The 27,264-nt window shown below is 41.5% G+C and overlaps 3 protein-coding genes across 5 annotated transcripts; all 3 read right to left on the bottom strand.

The window, feature by feature from the left end:
• Window positions 1–87: 87 nt before the first annotated feature.
• On the bottom strand, window positions 88–7,241 carry mcm6 (minichromosome maintenance complex component 6). Its single transcript, XM_034703216.1, has 18 exons — window positions 6,999–7,241; window positions 6,673–6,819; window positions 5,000–5,110; window positions 4,745–4,832; window positions 4,278–4,439; window positions 4,024–4,189; window positions 3,765–3,913; window positions 3,516–3,666; window positions 3,273–3,414; window positions 3,018–3,159; window positions 2,823–2,930; window positions 2,400–2,555; window positions 1,824–1,952; window positions 1,567–1,731; window positions 1,248–1,371; window positions 948–1,154; window positions 716–855; window positions 88–586 (listed from the first exon to the last, which is right to left on the bottom strand). Exons 1-18 carry the CDS (start codon window positions 7,094–7,096, stop codon window positions 476–478), a joined length of 2,496 nt encoding a protein of 831 aa, XP_034559107.1. The 5' UTR covers window positions 7,097–7,241; the 3' UTR covers window positions 88–475.
• Window positions 7,242–13,220: 5,979 nt separating this feature from the next.
• Window positions 13,221–14,813, bottom strand: cxcr4a (chemokine (C-X-C motif) receptor 4a). The gene is made up of 4 exons (XM_034703375.1): window positions 14,778–14,813; window positions 14,462–14,670; window positions 14,075–14,358; window positions 13,221–13,988 (listed from the first exon to the last, which is right to left on the bottom strand). Exons 1-4 carry the CDS (start codon window positions 14,790–14,792, stop codon window positions 13,393–13,395), a joined length of 1,104 nt encoding a protein of 367 aa, XP_034559266.1. The 5' UTR covers window positions 14,793–14,813; the 3' UTR covers window positions 13,221–13,392.
• A 3,313-nt stretch (window positions 14,814–18,126) lies between these two features.
• si:ch211-227n13.3 lies at window positions 18,127–25,446 on the bottom strand. Of its 3 annotated transcripts, none has more exons than XM_034703301.1 (6): window positions 25,320–25,446; window positions 22,509–22,585; window positions 21,917–22,380; window positions 20,992–21,067; window positions 20,618–20,716; window positions 18,127–19,464 (listed from the first exon to the last, which is right to left on the bottom strand). In XM_034703301.1, exons 3-6 carry the CDS (start codon window positions 22,344–22,346, stop codon window positions 19,074–19,076), a joined length of 996 nt encoding a protein of 331 aa, XP_034559192.1. In that variant the 5' UTR covers window positions 22,347–22,380; window positions 22,509–22,585; window positions 25,320–25,446; the 3' UTR covers window positions 18,127–19,073. The 3 variants fall into 3 exon arrangements, with proteins under 3 accessions (XP_034559192.1, XP_034559193.1, XP_034559191.1); XM_034703302.1 differs by having other exon boundaries at window positions 25,332–25,425; XM_034703300.1 differs by having other exon boundaries at window positions 25,237–25,364.
• Between the last annotated feature and the right edge of the window lie 1,818 nt (window positions 25,447–27,264).

Consider the following 27,264-nt stretch of genomic DNA (forward strand, 5'->3'; position numbering starts at 1 on the left):
AAAACACAGATTTTTAGAAGAACGTTTACACTTTATTTTAACACTCAGTTTTTGCAAGTATACAAAAAAAGACATACAATGTTAATCCATGGTGGGATGTAAGCTCAGTATGTATTTAAAACACAGTCCAGGATTAACATCAATAATACATTTCAGAGCAGTCTCTCCTGCTGAACGCCAGACACATTGAAGGAAAGCGGCGAACAACCGGAAGAAAGAGACAGCAGCCTATTTACAAAAGTCAATTTGACTAAGAAACCCTTTTTTTATTTTTTTAAGAAGAGCCTTTCACAACAGTCTGTACAAAAGAGCTGATAAACTCACAAAACAAGTCTGTAACATGTCAAATGCTACCGCTATGTATATGTTACATATGAGCATTCAAATACATCATAACATCATCTTTACTGTTTGAATGTTCTTTTAACAATAATGAAAGACGAAGAGGAGCAAAGAAAAGGAACAGAGGGGGGTTTTAATCTTCCAGGATGTAGTTTGGATTGACGACCAGAACGACTTCTTCCTGTGTGCTTGCAGACTCTGAACCCTTCAGACCGGTCTGGGACAGCTCGATGAGGATGTGATCCTGGAAAAAACACACATAGATCATCAGTTATGTCTGAACATGGTCTTAAATTAGTTCTATAATATAATACTCAGGGTGTGTTGAACTTGCTTTATAGTATAAGTTTGAAATCATAGTATCTGTACTCACGTAGTGCACCAGCCTGTGGAGGACCTTCTCTATCAGACCCTTCTTATTGACGAGCTCCTCCTCAGAGTCGATCTCTGACTCGATCTCCTTCAGATACCAGTTCACCACTGCACTTTTCTTCAGCTCCTCCTCCTCCTCAACTGTAACACAAGTATCATGAAAAGGTCAGATTAACAAACACAAAAAAAAGAGCTGAAGTAATGTCAGTAATGTGAAGGAGAACATCTCTCACCCTCCTCCATCTTGCGTAAGTGCAGGACCAGCAGGTTGGAGATGCGTCTGTACTCGGTGAAGGACAGGCGGAGGGATGGTTTGGGCTGGCTGCTAGGCTCATCGTGTCCGTTCATGCCGTTACCATGACCATTGACTCCATTAGCGTGCCCGTTGACACCGTTAGCATGGCCGTTCGTACCGTCCACTCCATTAGGGATGGCGTTTCCTGCAAAGATGAGTTCACATTAGATCAAACCTCATGATGCCTGGGAACATAAACATGAGCAGCAGGTCCATTCATGTGTTTGTGAGACTGTACCATCCTCCTGCTGCTCTTCCTCCTCCAGCTCGTCCTCCTGCTCCAGGTTGATGTCGGGCGTCTCCACTCTGATGATGGATTTGTTCAGCAGACGGAAAGCTTCCTTCACATGTTTGGGCTGCACCTGAAGGCGTTCAGAGGAAGGGCAAAGGTCAACATTCTGTCAGGCACTTGTTTTTAACTCAGCTGCAACAAAAGAAACCTGCTGTGGCTTTTCAAGATTTAAAAAATGATCCTTTACTCTTTAAAATGTCAGATAAAAAATCAGGAAATCCTCACAATCAAGAGCTTGTTTTTTCTCTTATGTTTGTGTTCTCACCTCGTCACAGCAGTGCATGCGGGCCATGCCCTCTGACAGGCGGATCATGCTCTCCAGCTGTCGCACCGTGATCCTCCAGGCGGACTTTGACACTCCTCCTGAGCCGTCACGCTGACGCAGGCGCTTGTACTGCTCCACGATGAACTCTTCGGATTCACTGGAGATCTGCCGGCACACAAGTGAAACATGCAACAATAAATAAAAATGTTTGGACACTCAAAGATTATGTGCACCAACAATCAGAAGAGGTGCCTGACCTTTGGTTTGAACTGTCGGGCAAAGAGCAGATATCTGCGGATCTCATCCAGAGAGTACAGCCGGTCCACAGACTCCTCCACGCGGGAGTGCAAGTCCACGATGCGCCTGGCGATGGCATAGTCTGTCACCTGGAGAACAAAGATCACACACACATTGTTAGCATGTTGATTCACAAGAATATACAAGAAAATAAATATTGTAAATATAATAAAACAGAAAAGTAAAGAAAAATAAGAAATATATAAAAAATTACATTAAAATTTTAATTTAAAGTGAATTAATATAAGCTAACATAGGAAGGCAGTGGCAAATAAAAAAGTCTTAATCTTTTATTTAAAAGAGGTGAGAGTTGGAGCAGACCTACAGCTTTCAGGGAGTGTGTTCCAGATATGTGGTGCATAATGACTAAACGCTGCTTCACCATGTTTCATTCTGACTCTAGGGACTGAAAGCAGACCAGTACCTGATGACCTCAGAGGTCGAGGTGGTTCATAAAGTAGTAGCAGATCAGCAATGTATTTTGGGCCTAAACCATTCATTGCTTTATAAAGGAAGGATGAAGAACACTCTCATACCTCGTTACAGTCGTCCACCAGGATGAAGAAGAGGTCAAAGCGGCTCATGATGGGAGCTGTCAGCTGGACGTTCTGCTTCAGGCTCTTGCTGCGGTCGTAGCGCCCACCCACAGGGTTAGCAGCAGCCAGGATGGAGGTGCGAGCGTTGAGGGTGGCCTGGAGGAGAGGGAGGTCAAGTCTGGTTATATTACAGCAGAGAGGACTGAAAGGCCTCCAGGGTAGAATAGTCTATCTTATTACTGCACCTCTTGTTTCACCTGAGTTGGTTTAATTAGAGTGGTGCAGAAAAGTTTGTTCTTTAAGGGCTTATAGAGGGAGACTCTGGACCAGTGAGGTAGACTTTACTAGAAAACTGGACGTGTGATTGGCAGTCAGTGAAAAGGAGGGAAAAGATCCAAGTTCTGCATTTGTTGGATATGATACCTTGACTCCAGCTTTAGTGATGCTGATGGTCTGCTGTTCCATGGCTTCATGGATCGCCACCTGGTCCTTCAGGTCCATCTTATCAAACTCGTCGATGCAGCACACGCCCTGAGAGAAAAACACATTCAATCATTAATACCACAGACTGCACTCAGAGACAAACTCCTCCACCCTCCTCTGACTCCTGACACTCACGTTGTCAGCCAGCATCAGAGCTCCGGCCTCGATGACGAACTCGTTGGACTCCTCGTCTCTGACCACAGCAGCTGTCAGACCTGCAGCAGTGCTGGCCTTACCGCTGGTGTACACGGCTCTGGGACTGAACTCCTCCACGTGCCTGTACGGAGCAAATAATTTACATTACCTGACTTATTCATTCATTTAATTAAAAAAAAAAAAATGTTTATGTCTGAGTGTCTCGAGGAAATGTGTCCTAGTTGTGGTACATACTTGAGGAACTGGCTCTTGGCTGTGCTGGGGTCTCCAACGATGCACAAGTTGATGTCTCCTCTCAGTGAGGTCCCCTCCATCGTCGTCTTTGGGACTCCTCCGAACAGCATCAGCAAAATGCCGCGCTTCACCTCATCATTGCCTGCATTGACAAAGGCACGGTTAAACAGAGCTTTACAGCGGTGTTCTTGAACAGAGCTTTCCTGGGTAGCGACACATCTGAGGACTCGGAGGAGCACTGACCGTGGATGGTGGGGAAAAGGCTGGTGCACAGGTTGTGGTATAAGTTCTTGTCCTGGCTCATCTCAAACACTTTCTCCCACTCCTTCTCCGTCATCTGGCTCTTGATGCTCTCTGCAGTCTGCTCCTCCTCCCGCAGCTCCTTACCGCCAAACTGTAACCACAGAAAAACACTTCCTATAAACCAAACTGAAGGCATGTTTAGAGCTTCATGTTCTTTTTCCTTTTCCAGCTTCGGTGCATGTCTCTTACTCGTGGGTTAGTCGGGGCCACATAACAGGCCAGGAAGGCCAGCCTGTACGACAGCTCTCTCACTCCCAGAGCTTTCAGGCCTCTCAGACCCTCCGCCTCAAAGCCCTGACGTCCACCAGCGACACGGGAGCTGGTCTCTGCTCGCACACCTGAGAGGGGATGCACAAACAGTCAGCAATGAGGTGCAGTGAAAATGTTAAACACACATTGTTGAGGATTTTCTTGACACAGTTGAAATCTAAACTGAGATCAAACGTACCAGGAGTGCTGAGCTGAGAGACATCCGGTACGACAATGAGGGTCCCGATGAAGTCACAGCGGTCTCCAGCCTGAGCCGTCTCCACAGCCTCGGCCCTCAGCACGACCTCCAGGGAGCGAGGGATGGAGCCGCGAGGTAGCTCGGCCTGTGTCTCCTGGATGCGCACCTGAATGCACAGAGTCCAACTGAATCAGAAACCTGAGCCGAAGCTGGAACAGCACATGTTTTAAATACACCACATCTCTCTCTGTTACCTTCTGGAAGTCGATGAACTTGGATTTGTGCGTGTCGAGGTGGAAGCGGGAGCGGTTGTTGCAGACGGGGTTTCTGCAGATGGCTGGTGGAGAGTACTTGAACTGCTGAGTGATGTCTTTGATAACTGTCTGACAGTCCATGCACAGGAAGGTGCCACTGACCTGCATCCAGGAAAAAACATCAATATGGTTATCCTGCTGTCCTCTAAAACCTCTGGTTGCTTCAGGGATGTCAATCAAAGCCTTATTGGATCTGTTATTATATCGGTTTAATTCAGTGGAATTTAGCAGCTACTTATGGATATATGGCGGGACCATAAAGGTACTTAAAAGTGCTTTTAATTCACCAGTATATTTTAAAAATATTGATGTTAAATCACTGATCATACAATCAATCTTTCTGTCTATACCAATGTGTCGTTTCCCTCTAGTTATTTTGTCCACATGTTAACAGCAGGTTGTCTCACCAGCTCTGGATGCACTGGGTGTGTCCTCACCACCTGACCACTGATCCTCACCAGCGTGCCGATACGCATCGATGACAGCTCTCTGATCCTGGATCACACACATAAGAAAATCCTCATTTCAACTGAGACCACTACAGCACGTGAACTCACTCCAAGATAAACAAAGCAGTCTGAACTTCACTGAAAACAGAGTACATGCAGACGTTTGACACCAAGAACCAGCACCTGGTGCAGGTTTCAGGTCATGTGACTTACTTGTGTCTGGTTGGCAGATCCTCGAGGGCGACGTAGAACTCTTTGTTGAGGGGAACATTTCCGTGATCACGAGCAAAGTTGCGCACTGCCCGACATAGGAAGGGGTAGACTCTGCAAACAGAGTAAGTCATGTTAACTTCACAGTAGCCTCTGCATGAACGCTAATGCACCTGAAGTGTTCTATTACTAGAGCTGGAAACATCTCTGATGCTGCTGAAATAAGGTATCAGGGATTAATGCCTCGTTTCAGGCACTGGTTTTACTTAGGGCCGTGTAAACAGTCTACACAACTGAGAAATGCATCTGCTTTATTGAAGTTAGATTAGCTTGTGAGCTTGAATACTTGATGCCTGTTTCATGTCTCATGGATTTTATTTCAAACTGTAATGTGGGCGACTTTTAAAAAATGTAATTTGCAAATTCAGGCTAAAAAAAACCATGTTACTCAACAATAAATAGGTAAAGTGTTCAGATGTGGGTGTTACATGAGCAGTGGTGTTCTCAGGGGGCAATAACCTCCTCCCCATGTCTGAAAGAAAACGCGCTAAAATGCCCTCTTAGATTCAAATGTAGTAGTTAAATCATTAAAAATTCCCTTCTCTGGTGCTCTTTCAGAGGAAATGTATGAAATAGTGCCCTCTAGATGCCCAAACTATGAAAAAAGTGGATGACCCTTAAGTGTATAACACGTTAAAAAAAAAGTGCCCTCTGGCTGCCCATGTGGTTCATTATGTTGTGTTAATTATGTGCTATAATCAATAACATAGAAGTACATAAATAGTTTTGTGTTTTCCTATTTCATAATTCAATTTCCCCCACAAATGGTCACATAAATATTCACCAGGATGAAGGGATTACAGTGTCAGCTACTCAAAGGTTTCTGAGTAAGGACCCCCAGACCCCCTTTTGTTAATGCTGCCTCAATACATTTATATTCACCCTAAACTGCGAGTACCAGGTGTTTAGAAGGAGGTGCCAATATTTGTTTTGATTCGTCCCTGCCCCTCAAACAGCCTGAGTACGCCACTGTACAGGAGCAATGGCAGGAAGTTAATACAAACCAAATGTGGAAAAGAAACATCTCATTCTTCTGCCGTACCGACAGAGCATCGTGTTTAGTGTGAGTGCAGAACAGCATTGTTGCTGATAAGACTGCACAGTTACTTTTTGAGCTTGTGATCACACATTAGAGCAGGGGTTCCCAAATTTTTCAGTCCGCAACCCCCAAAATATAGGTGCCAAAGACTCGCAACCCCCACTGTCACTCGAAGTGATTTAATGTGGCTTCATTTAGCTGGTCTGCAGAAAATGTGCCCACCTATATGAGCATGTGACTGTTTCCTGTGCCTTTATGAATCAACCTGCTGCTACTGATGCTTTTGATAATTAACTGTTCACTAACCCTAAACTTAGGAGTCATCTGGCAAAAAGAAAGGCAGAAAACTCATTACATTTTCTATTTTCAAGGTTTTATTTCAAGTTAAGCTACTACTTTTGTAGATATTTTTACTATAATGGGTGAAATGTAGTATTTTTAGATCACTTACAAAAATAAGCATTCTGGAAGACATCTCAAGACCTCTTATTTGTGTCTCGCGACCCCCCAGGGGGTCCCGACCCACACTTTGGAAACCCCTACATTAGAGTAAGGCTGGAAGTGCATAACCTCTCACCTGTAGTACTCCTCCTGGATGGTGGTGGCCAGCTCCTGGTTAAAGCCCTCCAGGTCTGTGAAGCTCACCAGCAGCGTGTTTCTCTCAGGCCGGATCAGCTCCTCGGCCTCCGTGACATACTTCACCTCCCCATCCCCGGTCTGGAACCTGAACATGGAGATAGGCAGCAGAGGAACATGGTGTACAAGTTAACACATTAGATCACTACAGCACTGGATCAAAGTAGTCACTAATGCACAGAGATCAGTTACTAATGCACAGAGATAAGTATCAGTCAACTCGTGCATCTCAACAATACAATGACGCCTGTAAGCTGTCTGACTTACTCCTCCAAGAAAGCCTGGAATAACTTCTGACATTTTTCTGCCAACTCGTCCTTCACCATCTCCCCGACATTCTCCGCTGTTGCTGTGGCCACGTCCATCCTGTAGTTCCGTCAAACTGCGAGAAAAGACTCAAAAACGGGTCAAAAGTTGGACAGATCCGGACCGCTGCTCAGACACACACAGCACGCACGAGCCTGGACAACAGAGGAGCAGTTTCGCGCGAAAACTGGGACACGTGATCTTTGGCGCGCCACTTTCGACCAATAAGCGACGGTACTGAAATATTCCACAGCTCTGAGCCAATCAGGAGTGAGTAAGTTACTTGACACAAGCTCCACAAGTTTTTTTTTTTGTTGTTTTTTTTTGCTCTTTATTTAACACAAGGAAATGAGCAAATCAGGACGGGGAAATGTACACTGAAACAAGTAATCAAATATTCAGACAGCAACAGTGAAATAACGATGTTACCCACTGAAATACAAATATATCAAATGGCTTTAATATAAATACTTGACTGAGATGTTAGTGACAAGACAAATCACCATTTAGGAAAAACTAAAACAAACTGTAAGGTGAACAAAGAAGAGCATGCAGGGACAAAAAAATCGAGTTTGATTTAGAGCAGGTGCGCCAAACTCATTTCAGTTCAGGGGCATCATACAGCCCAAGTTCATCTGAAGTGGGTCGACCAGTTAAATCATAATAAAATAATCCATAAATAATGAAAACTCAAAATTTTTCCCTTTGTGTCAGTGCAAAAAAGTACAAGAACATTCTGAAAATGTTCACATTTAATGAACTGTCTTTCCACAAAAACAGCTGTTGTGTTTTTTGCCATGATGAGTCTCATAGTGGGCCGAATATTTTAGTCTTTAAGCCCTGAAACCTGCTGCGAACACACCAAACATACAGGTTACCCATTCACCTGACACAGTGTATAATGTTTACTACAAAGGATCAGAGAGATTATAATAATGAAGAAGGTAAAGTGGACTATTTTGGACCCCTCAGCTCCAGCCTTTCAGCTGCGCTCTGCCAGCACTATGATTTTATGCGAACCCCAGAGGACAAATTTGAAATAGCAGTTACTTTTATTTGTGTAATTACAGCCATCTGTGGACACCAGACCAATATAATTTAGTGCATTAAAATTCAAAAAATAATCATTATGGTTTTAATCTCTGAGGACAGAAGATGTGAGGACCACTTTAATCTGAATTATGTTATAGCTTCAAATTTACAAAGTTCAGGGGGAATCGTAACATGAGTGTGCATGCATCTGCTGTAAATTGATTACATGTTTTAACTCAGGACAAGGCAGATATGAAGCACTGCTCTAGTAATAAACATGTTCTGTTTCTAGTTTACTAAAAAGCTTCCTTTAATCCAGTCCCCAATCTCGTTCTTTAGCCAAATCAGAGTCCTACTTTCAAATCCTACTTCTAATATCTACTCAAGTTAAAGTGTGGAAGAAGAAACATTCAAATATACTGGGGTCACTTTGAGAAAAAAAAATGGCTGTAATCCACATAAAACTCGCTCTGATTATTATATTTAAAAAGCCACTGTATCACTGATGGAGCATGCATTTCCCAATTATGTCCACTGTGGGGCAGTAAATACTCATCATTCTGAACAATAACTTCTTAGTTGCAGATTTGAAAGTAAAAAAAAATAAACATATGTTCAATATTATTGATTGCTTGTGTCATAAAGAAAAGTTAATAAAGTTAATACATGCTTTATGACACATTGTAGGAATTTCGGTGTTCCTGTATTATTGAAGATTATTACGGATTAATTGTGTATCTGTGTATGACTTGTTATCTATTCATTCATCAAAAACCTTATAGGCGAGTTATGATTTAAAGACGAGCACAGATTTACACCTTATTATGTCCTTATGTCTGCTCAGTGCTCATAACTAAATTAAAGTCTGTTACTTTAAAAACATTGGGTTTTAACATTGGGTGAAGCCTGGGTTTGAGAAGTGTTTGAAGCAGATTGTAAGAGGATATTTTTACCAACCCCCAAGATGAAATTCATTTTTTCTCTCTATTATTTGAAACATGCTACACAGGCTGGGACTCCCACACACACACACACGCACAAACAGGGACTTGCAATACTGGAGGTTGTCAAAGTGAGCGGGCTGCAGATGAATGAGCATACATATCAGACCATCCCAATTACCAGACTTGGGCTGCAACAGGACTTGAAACAGCACCCCTCCACCTCCGAAGCCAAGTCCCTACAGAGGGAGCAACTATTACAATTTTGACCGTGTCAGCGTTTCAGGCCGCAGTGTGTTAGTAGAATATGTTCTGTGGTTATTTGCCATTATAGACTTTCATATTAGATGAATGAAACCTTGCATGGACTAAAGACAATGCTGGTAGGAAGATGTACCTAACTAAGTGGAAATGCACACTGACCATAGGTTTGATTATTTTGCTCAGCCAGGACACCCGTCCAGAAGTTGGAGTTTATGGTGTTGTGTAAAACAAATCCTAACTGTTCAAGGACAATGAGAAGTCCAACACCCTGCCGTGAGGTCAGTGCTTTGCTCACAGGTAACAGCAGGAGTTTCCTGACATGTATGCGAGGACAGTTTGACTTTACAGCATGAGACTGCACTCAGCTGCTGCATGGTTCAGTCCCAGGACCATCTGTGATTATTCAACACTGATTCCTTCTCTATTATTCCATAAGTGTCTATTCCTGTTCCCACATGGTTCTCACGTCTCCACCTGCCGGGGTCAATACAAACACTCCTGGCAGGCTATTGGTTTCACCTGTCACATTGTATGAATCCACCAGGAACTAAGCAGGAAGTTATTGTGGACCATTTGGATGTAGCCCAGTCTTTCTCTGCCTCTTTATTTCTCCTTTTGTCTTGACCTCTGGTTTTCCCACCATTGTTCAGCTGCAGGAAACTGAATATGAAGGAGCTGACCATCTGTAGACACACAAACACACGCCCACACACAAACATTAAACTCTCACACTCACACACATGCACCACAAGGGAACAAGTGCCATCCTGTGGTTAGTGTGTCTTTCGTTTCTGTAATGAAATGGAGAAGCAAAAGAAAAGTAGCTTTAAATGTAATAAAACTGCCATTATGTTCCTCCACAGGCAGTACTGTTAATATCAATAGGCCTACTGTTTGTAATGTATCCAGACACGGACATCTGATACTGATCAAACATAGTCTCTAGTTACACCCCCGTATGTATATGACTCGTATCAGACAGCAGCAGGCATGAAACCAGTCTGTGCAGAGATTGAAACTCTGATTGTGTCAGATTTTGTGGTAAAAGGAGAACAACAACTCAACTCATCTCCACTCATTTTTATTTATATTGCACCTTTCATACATTCAAGCATGCAGCCCAATGTGCTTTACAACAGAACAGAGAAAATAACACTAATAGGGAAGTGGAAAGTGTTATGAAATATTTCAAACTAAAACCATTACGATCAAATAAATAAAATCAAATCAGAGAAATACCTGGAAAATAGAATAATATACAAATATGATATAATGTAATAAGATAGAATGAAATTAGATAAATAAAAATGATTCTAAAACAGTGTAAATAATGATAATAATGCAGTCCTGTGCTAAAAGGAAATGACTCCAAGTTAAAAACCAGCCATGAAGAGCATTAAGGAGGGAGATGGTTTAAAGAGTCTTGTCCCTGTGTATTTGCAGATGACACTTTATGATGATTTAGGCAATGACTCATTGTTCACAACTGCGTCTTAAAATTGAAAAGTCACTGAGCTTTAAGTCTTGTGGCCCAATGCACCAGCTCTTCAAGGTGTATCGAGTGTCAACTTTGGTTGTGTAACTGCTTGGATGTAGGGTTTATCTTAAGCACTTTTCAGTGATTGTTCTTTCTTTTTTAATCTTGGATATTCTTAGGAGAAGGGACCGTCTTTTTTAATTAACAGCTGCACTGTTGGTTTTTGACTGTTTTTACATGAGAATCGTTTGTCTTTCCTTCTGTCACTTTGTGCAACTGTACATGGTTTTATGTCTTCTGTGTTTGTCTTATTGTGAGGAAAAGTTACAACAAGGTATTCCAAAACAAATATATAGTTGTACATTAGTCAAAAGTAGGGCTTTTAGCAATGCAACAGCATACAATATTTAAGTATTGAAGGTACAATGTGTGAATGGAACACAGGTACTACAGTAGGGACAATAAATATAGAAACCTAAATAAAAAAATTCTAAGTGAAATTAAAACAAGAAGTACAAAGAAGTATAAAATTACTAAAGACATCTGACTCCTAATGTAGATATAAAAGGCTCATTTTAAGTGAACTAAAACAAAATAATGTTTATATTCAGGTCTTTATTCACCCATTTAAACATACTTATGAATAATCAATTTCTACCTATTCTGTTCTGCTTCATGCTGCTAAACACTACACATCGTACTTTTAAGATCTGATAAATAAGTAAATGCTGAATTAATCAATATATATGCACACCTCATGTTGTATATGTTCATATATGGTGTGTTGTGTTTATGTTCTTTATGATTTTGAATGTTTTGCTTCTGAAGGATGAACCTGCAGGTGAATGCTTGCTGAAACACACTCAACTGAGCCTCAAGCTTGGATTGAGATGTTGGAAAATCTTGGCTTGGGTTATGAAAAGGAGCAATGTCCTGCCCTCAATCTCTTAAATCAAGATCTGCTGTCTGTCTCCACACCTCTGCTGTAAGTGCTTATTCCTGGTTACCTTCCGTGTTTCTCCACCGTGTTGTTGAACTGATTGATTTCATGACAGCTCTCTGTGTTGTGGGTTCAGAGCTGCTGGGGTGTTTGATTGTTTAAGCTGCTTGTTTTTCCTAAAATGAGCCGCAGGAAGTCTTTCCTGTTTTGAATACACTATGAATAGAAGAGAAGTGTGTGTTTTTGTGTATGTGTGTGACAAAGAGAGAAAGACAGAGAGAGTCAGTTGAAGGTAATAGGAACATTTTCGATCTTCAGCGACTGTGATTGTAATGATTAACATTAAAGTACATTTAAAGCCACATAAGCACACGCCAGGATACAGAAACAGTGATACACTGAGTTACTCACACACAGTGAGTGGCTCATTGTGGTGCTGTATTACTGTATTCTTCCTCTTCGTCTCTTAAAACCCTCCTCTTCATCCTCCTCCTTCTCTCTGCCCCAGGAAACAGGACACAGTAAACTTCCAGCTTCTGTTTCTCTCACTTCCAAGTGGAAGTAGGCATGTGGGAAGCACTTTATGCGCACATGTATGTGTGTATACGTGTGTGTGTGTGTGTGTGTGTGTGTGTGTGTGTGTGTGTGTGTGTGTGTGCATTAAAACGCTGGAAAAATGGACCTCCTGACCCCCTCTTGCTCTCTCTTCTCTCTCACGTAGAAGAAGCAAACTGTTTATATCATCAACATAAATCTGACCCCCAACCTCGACCAAAACACGTCCACGAATATCCTCATGAACACACACACACACGCACACTCTGTGACACACGTGTGACTCAGATACACCTGGCTTTCACACGTTCAGTTTCAAAAAGCACAGTTTCATGTTTGAAAAGAAACTGTGCTCACACTCTGGATCAGTGGATTCAGGCGGCTGTCGGCTGAGCGACGTTGAATCAACACAAAGGGAGGGGAAGCTGATTAGGAGAGAGATTGGAGAACAAATCCCTCACATCCAATTGATTTAGACAGTTTCTCCTAAACAATCTGTATCTGTAAACCATCGACTTCTGCCACAAAAGCAGGCCAGAGAGGAAGTAAAGTGGTGACATTTTTGAAAACAATGAGGCCTGGCAGGCAGGACCAATGTTTGCAGCTGTTTTCTGACAAACTAACCAAAAAAGAGACCAAACAGATTTGATTCACGCTATTATTTCCTTTTCCACCTTTCCTGTCCCAATTTCAATGTGTGTTCTGTGATAAAGCCGAAATCCTTTGGTCTACAATCTCATTAGCTAGAGTTGTAAACTCTAAATCAACGGTGTAATGAAGGTCATAATGAAATCTCTCGTGATCTCTGGGTGTGGGGATGAGATTAGCTGTGGTTCAGTAAGAAAAGTACAAGTCTTAGATTCACTGTTTCACTCAGGAAACAAAAATCTGATCTCAGAAGAGAAGACATTTCTCAGGGGAATGTTTTTGAGTATTTTATTACAAACAACAGTAAAAAAAAAAAAAAACAGGCACAGCAGCATCAAACAACAATTCTTCTACCAGTATTTACAAGAGAACCATCACAGTCGTGGGCCAGCAGACTGCTCCTTGCTTTCTCTGATACTTTGTTTAAACCTTCTTACACACAAACACACACTTATATACACAGTATATACACATATATATGTACAGAACAAGCAAACACTAGCTGGAATGTAAACTTGAGGACTCTGACTCTGTGGTCGTGGAGGCCCCGGGGCGTCTTCGAGGTAAAATCTTCAAACTGGACGCCCGGCTCAGAGTGAGAGCTCTGCGGGCCGAGCTCTTGAACCCAGCACCAAGGAAGGCATACAGCAGCGGGTTCAGACAGCAGTGTGCGAACGCCATGGGCTCAGCCACCGCCAGCCACACGCCCAGCACGGCCTCCAGGCTGCAGCCGCGGGGCAGCACCTCCAGCCGCAGCAGAGCGTCCACAGAGATTCCTGCACCGTACGGCAGCCAGCACACAAAGAAGCACAGAACCAAAGCGATGGTGGTCCGGACTGCTCGACGCTTCTGCCTCTGGCCCCCCAGAGGGCCCCGGGTCAGCCTGGTGACGATGACACAGTAGCACACAAGGAGGACCACACCAGGGATCACCAGACCCACCAGGACCAGCTGGAGGCGGAAGACTGCTACCCAGATAGGAGCGTTGTCTTCCGGGTAGAATCGCTGGCAAAGAGTGGCTCCCTCTCCTCCTTCCTGTGTCCTGGCAAAAATCAAATCCGGCACGGCGAGGAGACCAGCAGGCAACCAGGCACCTGCAGGGAGAGAGGAAATCAAAATGTAAGGGACCAAGGTGGAAAGAAGAGAAAAAGGAGACAAAAAACTCAACAGGAACACTCACCAACATAAACCAGTCTGTGAGCCAGCAGCTGCCTCAGACCTCCAGTGTTGGTGTCTGTAGCTCGGACCACCGCCAGGTAGCGGTCCAGGCTGATGAACGCCAGGATGAGCACGCTGCCGTACAGGTTGACCGTGTAGATAACATGAACACCAACACACGTTACTGCTCCGAAGCGCCAGTCTGCCAGAGCTGCATCCACGGCCCAGAATGGCAACGCAAGGACAAAGAGGAGGTCAGCAGCTGAGAGGTGGAGACGATACCGGTCTGTGAGGCTGCACTTTGACCTGGAGACAAACACAGGGAATCAAACTGTTAAAACCTTACTGTTCCAAAGGTTCATCAGATCCAAAGCCTTTTAACCCTCTGACCCTCCATTCATCTTCTAACCTGCGTTGGCAGCCCAGCACCACGACTACCAGACCGTTTCCTGTGATGCCCAGAGTGAAGATGAGAGCATAGACCACAGGGAGGAAGATCCGCTGAAGATCTGCTGTCATTATATGCTCCACATCACATGGCTCCTCAAAATCCACACCCAGGTCCCCTGAACCAGAGCCTGAGCCGGTGTCATTAAAGTCATAGTCCACATAGATATGCTGGAGACAGACAGACAGAGAAGAAGAGGATGATTTGGGGTGAAGAGTGACAAAGAAAGAAAACAATTAAGCTTAAACACATATTTGTGATTGGACAAAGGCCTTACCTCATAGTACGACATGACGGAGGTCCCTCAGCTGTTAGGACGGAGTGAAGCTGAGATTTCTGTCCACAGGGTTTTAAAGCTGCGTGCATGCCCCTCCTCCAAACCCTACAACACATCTGTGTTCCTGCTGAAACGTTTTTCCTGTTTTCGAGGTGTCAGGTGCTGATAGTGGTTCTATCACAGGATACTGTGTGTGTGTGTGTGTGTGTGTGTGTGTGTGTGTGTGTGTGTGTGTGTGTGTGTGTATGTGTGTTTGTGTGTGTGTGTGTGTGTGTGTGTGTGTGTGTGTGTGTGTGTGTGTGTGTGTGTGTGTGTGTGTGTGCATTTGAATTGTTTTGGCCCTGAGACCCCTGGCTGGTGATTATCACGATCTATTGGCAATAGAAAAATCTTCAGATGGGAATCAGACAATGTGGAGTGTGTGTGTGTGTGTGTGTGTGTGTGTGTGTGTGTGTGTGTGTGTGTGTGTGTGTGTGTGTGTAAAAGTTTACTACACGCTCTGTTAGGTCAGGACTTTGAGCTCTAACCTGAATAAGTCTGATTGAACTTGTTGTGTTTACGTCACTGTTTGAAACGATGCATGTTTGCATGATCATACATGAGACGGAGACACAGAGACGCAGTGAGAGGAGGAGGAATGTGTGATGATTATCAGTCTGCCATTACCCCGACTGATATTTCACTGTTAATGAACCGAGAGTGTTTGAGGTGAAGGTAAGCGCGTCACCTTTCTGAGAACAAAATAAAGATAACGCTTTAACACGATGTGGGCTGGAGCACATTCCTCTGGAGTCTGCTGTCATGGAGTGTACACCAAGACCATGACCATCAGTGTTAGATTTAACAAACAACTTAAAAGTTTTGTGACTACAAATACTGAAAACTGAATATAAAACACAAAAGTAGATAAAAATAAAAACATGTAAGTAAATAAATCATATTCCTTTTCAGAAAGCAAATGTTTTAAAATGGTATTAATTTACATTTTGTTTACATATAACAAACTCAGCAGCTACTGAAGGAGCTCTGAATGGTTTAGAGGCTGTGTTCGCAGGAGCTCGGCCAATCAGAGCTCCAGACTCTGTCTTCAGGTGATTGGCTGTTAACACATCTCTGAATTCAAACACTTCTAAAATGTGGATTGTAGAATCCTGAATTTCACCGTTGAGGAATGAATAAAGTAATATCTTATCTTATCTTATCTTATCTCTTAAAAGAAACAAATCAACAGTATCATGGACTTTCAATTTAAACATATAAATATATATATATATATATGTATATATAGGTGTGTATATATGTATACACATACTGTATATATACACATATCTGTTTATGTATATAAATGCATAGATGTGTGCGTATATATGTGTGTATGTATGTATATATTTGGATACATACAAGTACATACGTATGTGTTAATATGTAAGTCTTGTGAGAAGTACCTCCAATGTCTTACAGTTGAAGGTTGTGTTAACTGTATCACTCACAAATCCACTCAAAGGCTGCTTCAACAACATGCCATGTCCACAGACTGTGTAAAACTTGGACGTAGTCTCAGTGTCATCATCCTTTGGTTTATAGACAGGTGTCATGAAGCCTGACGCTGGCTGTTGCTGTACTGCCTAACTTTTGGTCAGGCAAAGAGGTGGAGCTGAGGCGAGCTTTTAGCCTCCTGGCAAACATCTGTCAACTGAGCCACACCCCTAATTATGCAAATGTATGAATAACTCTTGGCTTTATATTATCATGACAGATGGGCCACATTATATAAGATGGCCTTGGCTTTTGCAGTCAGCCTCAAGTGGACACTCTAGGAGCTGCAGTGTTTGCACTTCCACACTGGCATCATTTTCTGACTCACCAGAGGTTGCTGCTTTGCTGTATCTCACTTAGCCTGACCAGGCAGCAGCAATTACACATATCAAAATAAAAAATGAGTATGCATTATGATCAGTTTTATCGATGATGGTCTAGTTTGCCTGTGTGGGTCATAAAAAAAACATTATCAATATTAAATCCAGTCTGTATGGAAAAAAAAATAAACTCACAGGAGCCTTTGATAACACGTCTACAATTTAAAATTCTGCTTTACATTCATCTACTCAATTTTCAGAGGCATTTCATGTAGCTAAATGTGTCAGTAAATAGTTAAACTATTCGAAGAGTCAGCTCTCACTGCTAATCCCCACCATCCTCTCCCAGCACATTAATCCCATAAATAAACAGCAACATCCCCTGACACACTTCTTCACAGTCTTATCTCTCTTTTCCTCCTCCCTTCCTGCTATCAGTACAAACTTCAGTAAAATAACAAGTTTGTTTGGAAATCCTTTAAATAAGAAAAGCAATTCATTATTAACTGCATTTCATTCAGACGTACTTTGTGGAGGGCTCTGGTTATTGTGTTACATGCCACAGATTGTTGACATTAACTTCCCTCTCTCTCTGTAGAAAGAAGTTTAAAATCTCAAGGATGTGACAGAGCTGATGAAGAATTAACTTTAGAGAGGAGTCCTCTATGAAGTGGCGCCTCCATGTGGTCTTCTGGAGAAGAAACAGTCTATATGGTTCCACATTGTCAAGTTTGTCTTCAAATTGTAAGACGTTCTTGAGATGCCCTTAATACGTATGCAAACATTAAAAGCACCTATCATTTAGTATGTACTTTTCTTTTCTCTGGCATACTGAACAGTAGTAAGATAAGAGATAAGATATAAGAGATTCCTTTACTCGCCCCACAACGGGGAAATTCAAGTGTTACAGAAACAGAGAAGACATATATAAAGCAAACAAGAGCCTATAAAGTAACCATTATTATAAAGTTATTAGCAACTAAAATTAAAATTAAAGATATATATATATATATATATTATTGGTTATAGAGTCTGACCACTGCAGGAAGAAAAGACCTGCAGTATCTCTCTGTGAGACACTGTGGGTGAAGAAGTCTGTCACTGAACGAGCTACTTAATATTGTTATGGTCTCCTTGAGGGGGTGTGACTCATGTCCATCAGAGAAGATAGCTCTCCACAGGGTCCAGGGGGCAGCCCAGGACAGAGCTGGCCTTCTTCACCAGTCTGTTCAACTTCTTCCTGTCAGCAGCAGAGATGCTACTTCCCCAGCAGACCACTCCAAAGAAGATGGCTGATGCCACCACAGAGTCAAACAAGGACTTCAGAAGAGCCCCCTCCACACCAAAAGACTTGAGTGTCCTGAGCAGAGTCTGCTTTGTCCCTTCTTGTACAACGTAACGTACCGCAGCTGAAATCAACACTTGATCAACCTGATTACAGAACATGTAACTCCTGTTAAATTTCCCCCCAGAACAAATCATTATTCATTTAATATTCTTTAAAACACATTTTTTATTTATATGTTGCAGAGGTACAAGTGTCCAAAATTCACATGAACAACTAAATATACGCAGCACATCTTTGTTTTTTTGGCGTAAGTAAAACAAAAAATAAACAACTTACGCTTCTATTTACACAAATAAATCACCTTGTACACTCGGGATGTGAGCTGCTACTTCAAAGGTTAGTGTCAGTGTCAAGTGAAGGATTGTTCAGGTTTGTCTGTTGTGAGTGAATCAGTCAGTGTATGCATCATTAGAGGACGCAGCATGAAAAAGGAAAAAAGTGATATTTTTTAGTTTGAAGACACTATGTTGTCGACTCGTGCTTTTAAAAAGGAATTGTAATAAATTGTGACACAGCTGTAAGTGGAAATGATTCATCAGGTGAGGATGGAAATGTCACGTGGGTCTAAAGTGGTAAATAAAAATCTTGAACAACAACACACCTTTCAGACACAAGAACTTCAGTGTACAGAACTTTAAAGGTTATTTGGAAATGTATCAAAAAATAAATAAAATTCACTTTAAAGAAACTTCAGCTGAACTTTTCTAATAAACTCAAACTGCAAAAACTAAAATGTTAGCATGAAACCATCACACTGAACACATCACATTCAGAAGCAAGGATTCTAGAAATCAATATCACACTGGAAGATTCTTTCACTTGTTACCTGATGTTCAGGCTTTATTTTTGACTTCTACCTTGAACTAAAATGTATTTCCTGACTTTAGTTAAATGTCAAAATGTGTCACATTCTAACCAGAAATCAGAAAAATAAAAATGCTCGGATTTTAGTTTTTGCAGTTCAGGTTTTTCAGGTAAAGTATTTAATGACGTGACCAGAACAGAAACAAAGGTGGAGAAATACTGAATGTAAACACCAGCAGCTTAGGCTGCATCAATCCTCCATAACACTACAGCAGTTTAAACAAGTCTTTAATAACCTGTTTCTTTAACGATCATGCTGCTGTTGCCCCTCAGCTGGGCCAGCAGATCTCTGAACCCGCCCTTTTTCCTCGCTTTGTTCTGATCTGCAGGGACGTCTGTGATGGTCTCCAGAGTGAGGGAGCAGGGAATCAACTCCACAGTCACAGTGTCCATTTCTTGATCGCTGCCTCCCTCCAGAGCAGGACTGCTGCTGAGAGCGCTGGTCGGGTGATAACCGTTGATATCAGCATCAGCATCGGCATCAACTCGCTGATGCTGATTGTTGTTGCGGATACGCTTCTGCTTGGTGGCACGTGAGCCCCATGGATCCTCTCTTTTCCTCTTCCTGTTTTTCTTAGTCACTCTTTTCACTGGCGCTCTGGCACACTGTCTGAGGTTCCTGACACAAATAAAGACAGCTATTCAGAATCAAGGATACAATCTGGATATTCTGAATATGCCGTCTCCTGGAGTTTTATTCGCTGTTTATAATTCTGTCCGTGAATTGCTGTGGGTCTCGCATTCAATGTGCAAAACGTGGCCCGTGATGACAATCAAGACGAGATACAGCTTTTATTTTTAAACCGCAAAACAACCATACAATGACACGTCAATGTTGAGAATAAAGAAGGCCCTGAAATAAGCAGAGCGCAGGATTAATGTTTTATTCTCCGCACTGTGGTTGGGTTTCCTGAGATGAAACATGTTTGAATTTGTAAATGAGCGGTGTATCAATAATAGTGTCACACAAGAGCTATGTGGATATTTTGTTCCTTTCTTATTTGTAACACACAGAACTCTTTTTTATGTTTATCCTGCAAAGACTTCAAAGAAATATGATCTTTTTCAGAGTACATTAACTGCCTGTTAAACAGGCTACTCCTTGAAAATTGTTCTTCAAGTATAAACCCTCCAGGGAAGGCAGACATGATGCCGGAAACGCACACTTTGGGGGATATTTGAAGTTTTTTTAAAGTACTTAGTTGGTACGCCATGTTAAGAGGACAAAAGTCACCGTGGCATCTAATAGAAGCTGTCCAGAGCTCTCACAAAGAAGCCCCGGCCACTTCAAAAAGATTTAAATAAACATTTCAGTTTGAGTTTTTGTTATACCTGTACGCTTCCTTTCCCGAATTTCCCTCCCCAGTTGCTGTGAAAATTTTAATTTAGGGGGAAAAACAACATATTTGGCATTGTTTCTGACATAAGAAAACTATTGTTTTTATTGATTAATCAATAATTGTTCGTTAACATTTCCAAAGATCGATCAGGGAGAATAATTAAAATGTACATCCCTGGTAGCCACTGCTGTTTAAGGCCACTGTCAGGGAGTAGAGCTCGGTGTCAGCATACGGTACATGGACACTGATTGTTAGTTTGGCTGTTAAATGGATGAAAACACAATGAAGGAAAAGGAAGGAAGGGACTTCATCATGCTGACTCTTATCTACTGTGTGTATTACATGCACTACTGGTACCTCATACAACCCCATTAAACAAACAGACTATCCCTTAGAGGAGAGAAATAGGATGGACAGATCCAGGTTCATTACCTCTGGAGGAATGTGTGTGGCCTCGGGCAGGCTGATGATTCCCCCTCTCTCGACAATGTAAGTCTTCCTTTAACCAGCTTTAAATAATGTAACAGCTTCCTGAAAGAAAACAGAGTTATAATCAACGGCTACTAATGCTCAACCATAAAGCTAGAGCTTATCTGATGCAGCTTCCAGGATGGGAAATGTCTCCTCCATCTGCCCCTGCCCCGATATGATATAGTATATATATATACACACACACACACACACGCACACACACACACACACACACACACACACACACACACACACACACACACACACACACACACACACACACACACACACACACACACACACACACACACACACACACACACACAGAGTCTTACCCTCTTGGATTGGGCAGCCTGCTTGGTTGCCAGCTCTTGATCAGAACCCACTGGTCACAAGTCAGGGACTTTGGATCTGAAGGAAGACCCAGAAAGAGAAGTTCAATATGTTAGGATGCTTCTGCAAATTGTATTTAGATAATCCTACCAAATCAAGATCAGCTGTCACCTCACTGATGTTGGAAACAACGGTGTGAAATTAGTCAGACACTTTAGAAAAAAACATTTCCGATTTTATTTCTCCCAGCTTCCTGATGTGGACGCGTGGACGCGTAACGAATCTATTAACAATCATTGTTGCATATGGATGAAGACACATCAGGTCTGTAATCACTCGCCGTTTCTTTCTCTGTGTGTATATTCACATATTTTAAGGGTTTAATGTACACGCTTTTACTCTCTGGACATATCTCTCTATCATGCTGAACAGCACTTTAATGCACTTATTTGAACTTTTTTTATATCTCATATATGCTCTTATGATGAATTGTTGTTTTTATTGACAGGCTATCATGATGTGTTGTATCCATCTTTTATTTATCTTGATAGTTTGTTATGAACTCTGTTTTGACCTGCCTTATGGCTAACTCTGGCATATTTACATGGATGCTATGCTGAAATGTTCATTAATAAATAAAACCACTCAAATCTAGTTCCAAATGTAAACCTGAACTGTCAGGCAGTGTGTGCCAAGCCCAGAGAGCAGGAGATCTGCAGCACACTAGCAGTACACTGAGATCACAGAGCTTCAGCATCGTGATGTATCGAACAGGAAGTCAGATGGGAAGGATGGAGCTTTTTGTACTTTAGGTGAAATGTATTTTACAGTCCATTTCCTGTGTTTCTTCTGGAGAATCACCCCAAATGTCTCACACACAGACAGAGACACTTTCTCACTGACATAAAAAAAAATGTGTGCACCTACCATTGTCTAAGAGTTTGTCTTTAATTGGTCTTTTCATCCTCTTTGCCTTTGAGTGGAGTTTCCGACAGGCTGAGCACAAGCTCTGTGAGGGCCTGTCTTTCTCGGGACTGGTCTTAAAGGGGATGGAGGGTCCAGAATCTATGCTGCTGTTCACTGAGAGACACTCTTCATCAGACTGGTCCACTCCTTTGTTCGTTACCTCCACACACTCTCTGTCGTGCTCCTCAAGCAAACCTTTCTCCCCATGCGTACGGTCGATAATGTCCAGGAGGTCAAGATCTCTCCTCTTGTCTGTGTTTACTTCACTGTCGCTTGCTTTGCTCTTCTTCAGCCCCATCTTCTTCTGTCTCTTACTGCTCTTCCTGTGCTGGGTCACTTCTTTCTTCGGGCTCAGATGCTTTGGTGTTCTGGAGGAGCGTCGGGAATACATGGGTGCTTTCTGCTTTAAACAATACTGGACCGAGCTGTGAGATAGAACAAAAGTCACGACATGCAATAAGAGCACTTTTGCAGTGTAAGACATTGGTATGTGAACATTCAGGCTCAAAGCTATATTGAAGTCAAAGATTTAACTGAGAGGGAACAGTCTTACCTGTGATATACTATTCTTACAGACGATTTATTAATGAACAGCTCCAGGCCTTCTGCCTTAGTTACACGCCTGTATATCTGAAAACAACACACAATGTAGATGAAAAAACATGTACACAGTGGAAAAGAACAATACAGAGCATTATCAGAATAACTATCATGAGTTGTTTGCTTTGTTGCTTTAACTCCTTACATTGTGAACATACATGTTTCCATTGATGCAGCTAACTATGACACATAATAACCCCCCCCCCCACACACATATGTGATGTGACCCTCAGTTTTGGTGTTTCCAGAAAGACCAACATATGTCTATTCATCCACTGAGACTGTGCCACATCTTTCAGGGTTTAAACCTGGAAATCAACTACATTTATTTGGACAGTTTACTCTATACAGTGCAAAAAGGAAGTGATGTGTTTGATGCACCAAATCTAAGTCAGGGCTAGGGTTGCAACATTTCCAAAGTTGGAAACTTTCCATGAGAATTAATCAGGAATTTACTAAATTGAAGGTTGGCTCTTAATAGGGAACTTAAATAACGTTGGGGAAAATATATTTTATTATGATCCTGACTAAAACAACCTGATTTCATGCAACTACAGTTGAATATCTATGCTATTTTTCAATCACATGCACATAGCACACTGCTTACTGCAGGGCTATTGAGACCACGCCCCCTACATGCACTTTTTATTTGTTTGTTGATTGGGACTTTGTTAGAGGAAGAACGGCTCTTTTCATTTAACATTTTGATTGGGACTTTCTTGGAGGGAGAGTGGCTCTTTTCATTTAACATTTTGATTGGGACTTTGTTGGAGGGAGAGTGGCTCTTTTCATTTAACATCTTGATTGGGACTTTGTTGGAGGGAGAGCGGCTCTTTTCATTTAACATTTTGATTTGGACTTTTTTGGAAGGAGAGGGGCTCTCTTCATTTAACATTTTGATTTGGACCTTTTTGGAGGGAGAGTGGCTCTTTTCATTTAACATTTTGATTTTGACCTTTTTGGAGGGAGAGGGGCTCTTTTCATTTAACATTTTGAATGGGGCCTTGTTGGGATTGCATTTTTGTTAAATTTTGAATGGGTTGGGTCAGGGGGGATGAGTAATATTTAACTCAACATTCATGTTTTTGTTTTTCAATGAAATTGAAATGAATTGATTGTTCAATAAAATATTTAACACTTGATAAAGTTCTACTTACAAATTAATTATTTTGGATGGATGTCTGCTTATAACAAAACAAATATTTATGCTTGGATATGATACTTTTTTTTACTGAAATTCCCCCGGGATAAATAAAGTATTTCTGATACCTTTCTATTAAATTCCCATTAATTCCCACAATTTCCAATTTGGAATATTTCAAAAATTCCGCAATTAAACTTCCCATGTAAATTAACCAGAAACTTCCATAGACTGTATAAAATAGGAAACTTCCCTGAAATGTTCCACCCCTTTGCAACCCTAGTCTGGGCACAAGGCAGTGTATTTAGGGACATGCATTATGTATGTATACATACACTGTATGTATTAATATGCTTAGAACAGGGGTGTCAAACTCAAATACACAGAGGGCCAAAATAAAAAAATCTGTGCAAGTCAGGGGCCGGACTGGTTTAATGTTTATTGCAAAACTTATTGAAATGAACTTATTGCACATATTGAACATTGAACTAGCAAAGCTTAAGTTATTGCCTATAAACATTTAAAAAATGAAAAATATGTTGCATTCATTTCTTATTGCTCAATCTGCAGCTTATCTAATGAACGAGCTTTACTAATTTCTTTTGAAAATATTTTTCCACAGGCCAACAACATTAGCAAAAAAAGTTCTGCAAAGAAAACAAAAAATGCCCTGTGGTAGCAAGAAAAAGTGCAAAAAGGAAACATTAAAGCTCAGTCTGCTGCTTTGTGATGCACACTAGTCTAAGATACTCAGCATCTCATCTTGGATGCAAGTTTATCAATGTTTGGGGTCAGGCTCTGAGCTGAGGAAATCCTCAGGATTGAGTGAAGGTGTTCATCAGTAAGACGATTCCTGTGAGATGTTTTGTTTAACCTAATCAAAGAGAACAGTTGTTCACACAGGTAGTTTGGCAGCACGGAGAATGGCTCAAGTTTTCTTGCAACATCTGCGTGTCCCACACGGTGTGGTTTTAAAAGCCCTCACTGCAGCGTCTGTGATCACACGGCCCCGCCCCTGAAGCTGCAGGTTGAGCGCATTGAGATGGCTCGTGATGTCACACAGAAACGCCACTTCACACAGCAACTTTGTATCGCGAAGCTCTGTTGTGTCTTTCCCTTTGCTCTATGGGCCAGCTCTATAAATAATTTGATATTATCTCGCGGGCCGAGGCCTTGAGTTTGACACATATGGCTTAGAATATGAGATGAGGTCTTTGCAGAAGACAAGGCCTCAACAAAGAGGGATGAGCTAGCTTTATCATGAAGGTTTGTAACTGATGAAGAAGACCCCCCAAAATAATCTGAGGTAAAAACACAGACATGTGCACTTGGATCTATCAGTGCTAGTCTGAGACCCTGGAGCTTTTAATCTACAGTATACACAGATGACTCTAAAATGTACATCATTCATAAAGAAGCCTAGTGTTTAGCTCATTTAAGCACTGTATATGTTCTTAAATTAGACAGGCTAAATTCGCAATCAGAAACTGGATGATAATCAACCAGTACCCGGATCTATCGCCTCAGACTGCACACTTACTTCAGACATGGTTCAGAGTTGATTAACCTCCCTCATGAATGTTTTCACAGACATTAAAAACTACAAATCGACGAGGCGCTTACTTGTTTACATACTCGCTCGTGCTCTTTTTGTTCTCCAGGATAACGTCCTCAAAGATGCGCGCGCAGGGTTTGTAGACTCTTCTTCGTCTGTGTTCTAAAACAGTGATGCCTTAACGCTGCTCACAGGCGCCACCAAGTGGCGTGTTCTCAGAGAAGCTGCCATTCAAACTACATGTTACAGAAGATATTCCTTTATTCGTCCCACAAAGGGAAAATTTAAAGTGTTACAGCAGCAAAGTAGATTCTTCTGTGTCTTTGAAAAAAGTACAAACTAAAAAATAGCATAGAAGTATTCTATTTTTTTTCATAGGGGTGCCTATCTCCCAAGGGCCAACTCCGAAAAACTGATTTGACACCCCTGTGGCCACCCTAAAATTCTTAAACATGATTGGCTATTTGCCATGTCAGAGGCATTACTTATATTGAAATCAGCTATTGTGTTTAGTGTTTCAACAAGCTGCAGAGAAACTAGTTTCTTTGCATTTGAATATTACTTTTGTTGATGCTTTGACTTTGGACAATCATCCTCATTTTGAGTCCGTAAAGAGTTCAGTTCAGCAGATTTAAATGTTGATACTCTGTACCGTTACATTTTTAATGTTAACGTTAGAAATCTACAAAAATGTAATATTTTTAAAATTATTTTATAAAAGAAGTTAAAGTAGATGTGATTATTGGAAGTAACCCTCTTAGGTTTGGGGTAAGCTCTTAAGTTTGTTTTCCACGCCTGGCCACCCCTTCAACAGTCAGTGCCCCAGTTTGGCCACCCAAGTCAAAACTGTCTGAACCTATGTTCTTCAAAATTGTTGAATAAATTGAAATGTTATCACTTTGTTGTGAACTCATCATTTCATCTATGCTTGTTGCTGTGTTTTTTTTACATCTGTCATGAACAATTGAATTGGCTATGACTCAAGTCAGGAGATACAAATCAAATTAAATACTACTACAGCCATTAACCTATGTGTGGCATCCTTCTTAGTTTTTTGTGTCTTCATTTTCAAACAGCAAAAATATCATTCACATTTAAATGATATATGGTTGTGGTTTTACTACTACTACTACAGCTACTGCAACTTTGACTACTCCTACTATTAAGATAAGGTACGATAAGATAGTCCTTTATTCGTCCCACAACGGAAACATTTAAAGTGTTACAGCAGCAAAGTAGACAGTGCAAAACAGTATAAAGTAAAAAAGAGCTTATATAGCAATAGCAATAGCAATTTTATTTATAAAGCACATTTCATTACACGTAAGTTCAATGTGCTTTACATGGGGAATTAAAAACATGAAGACATTTTTCCAAATAGAATAAATAAAAACAGAAAAACAATAGATAGACCCAACATACATCAGACACAGCAATCAAACAAACAGCAGTTGTTGCTGCACGTGCATCCAGTCACAACAGTCGTCATTCATACGCTTGTGAAAATAAATATGTTTTCAGTCTTTTTTTAAAAGTAGAGACAGTTGTGATGGACCTGAGGTCAGCAGGCAGTTTGTTCCAAAAAGATGGACCACAGTAACTAAAGGCCCCTTCACCGGACCTAGATTTCACCCTGGGTACATTTAAAAGACCTCCACCTGCCGACCTAAGGATCCTGGTCGGTTTATACACTGTGAGCAAGTCAGAGATGTACTGGGGAGCTGAACCGTTGAGTGCTTTATGGACTAATAATAGGATTTTGAAATGGATTCTGTATTGAACGGGGAGCCAGTGAAGTGTTTTGAGAACCGGGGTGATATGGTCATATTTTCTTGTATGTGTCAGGATTCTAGCTGCTGTGTTCTGGATGAGTTGGAGCCGTGCCATGGAGTGTTTGGATAGACCTGTGTACAGTGAGTTGCAATAATCTAACCAGGTTGCATATATAGCAACTATTTACTAAGTTATTAGCAATTAAAATTAAATAAGTAAAAATAAGCATATCTTACGAAC

The sequence above is a fragment of the Notolabrus celidotus genome, chromosome 15 (assembly GCF_009762535.1).
Source record: "Notolabrus celidotus isolate fNotCel1 chromosome 15, fNotCel1.pri, whole genome shotgun sequence".
NCBI lineage: Eukaryota > Metazoa > Chordata > Actinopteri > Labriformes > Labridae > Notolabrus > Notolabrus celidotus.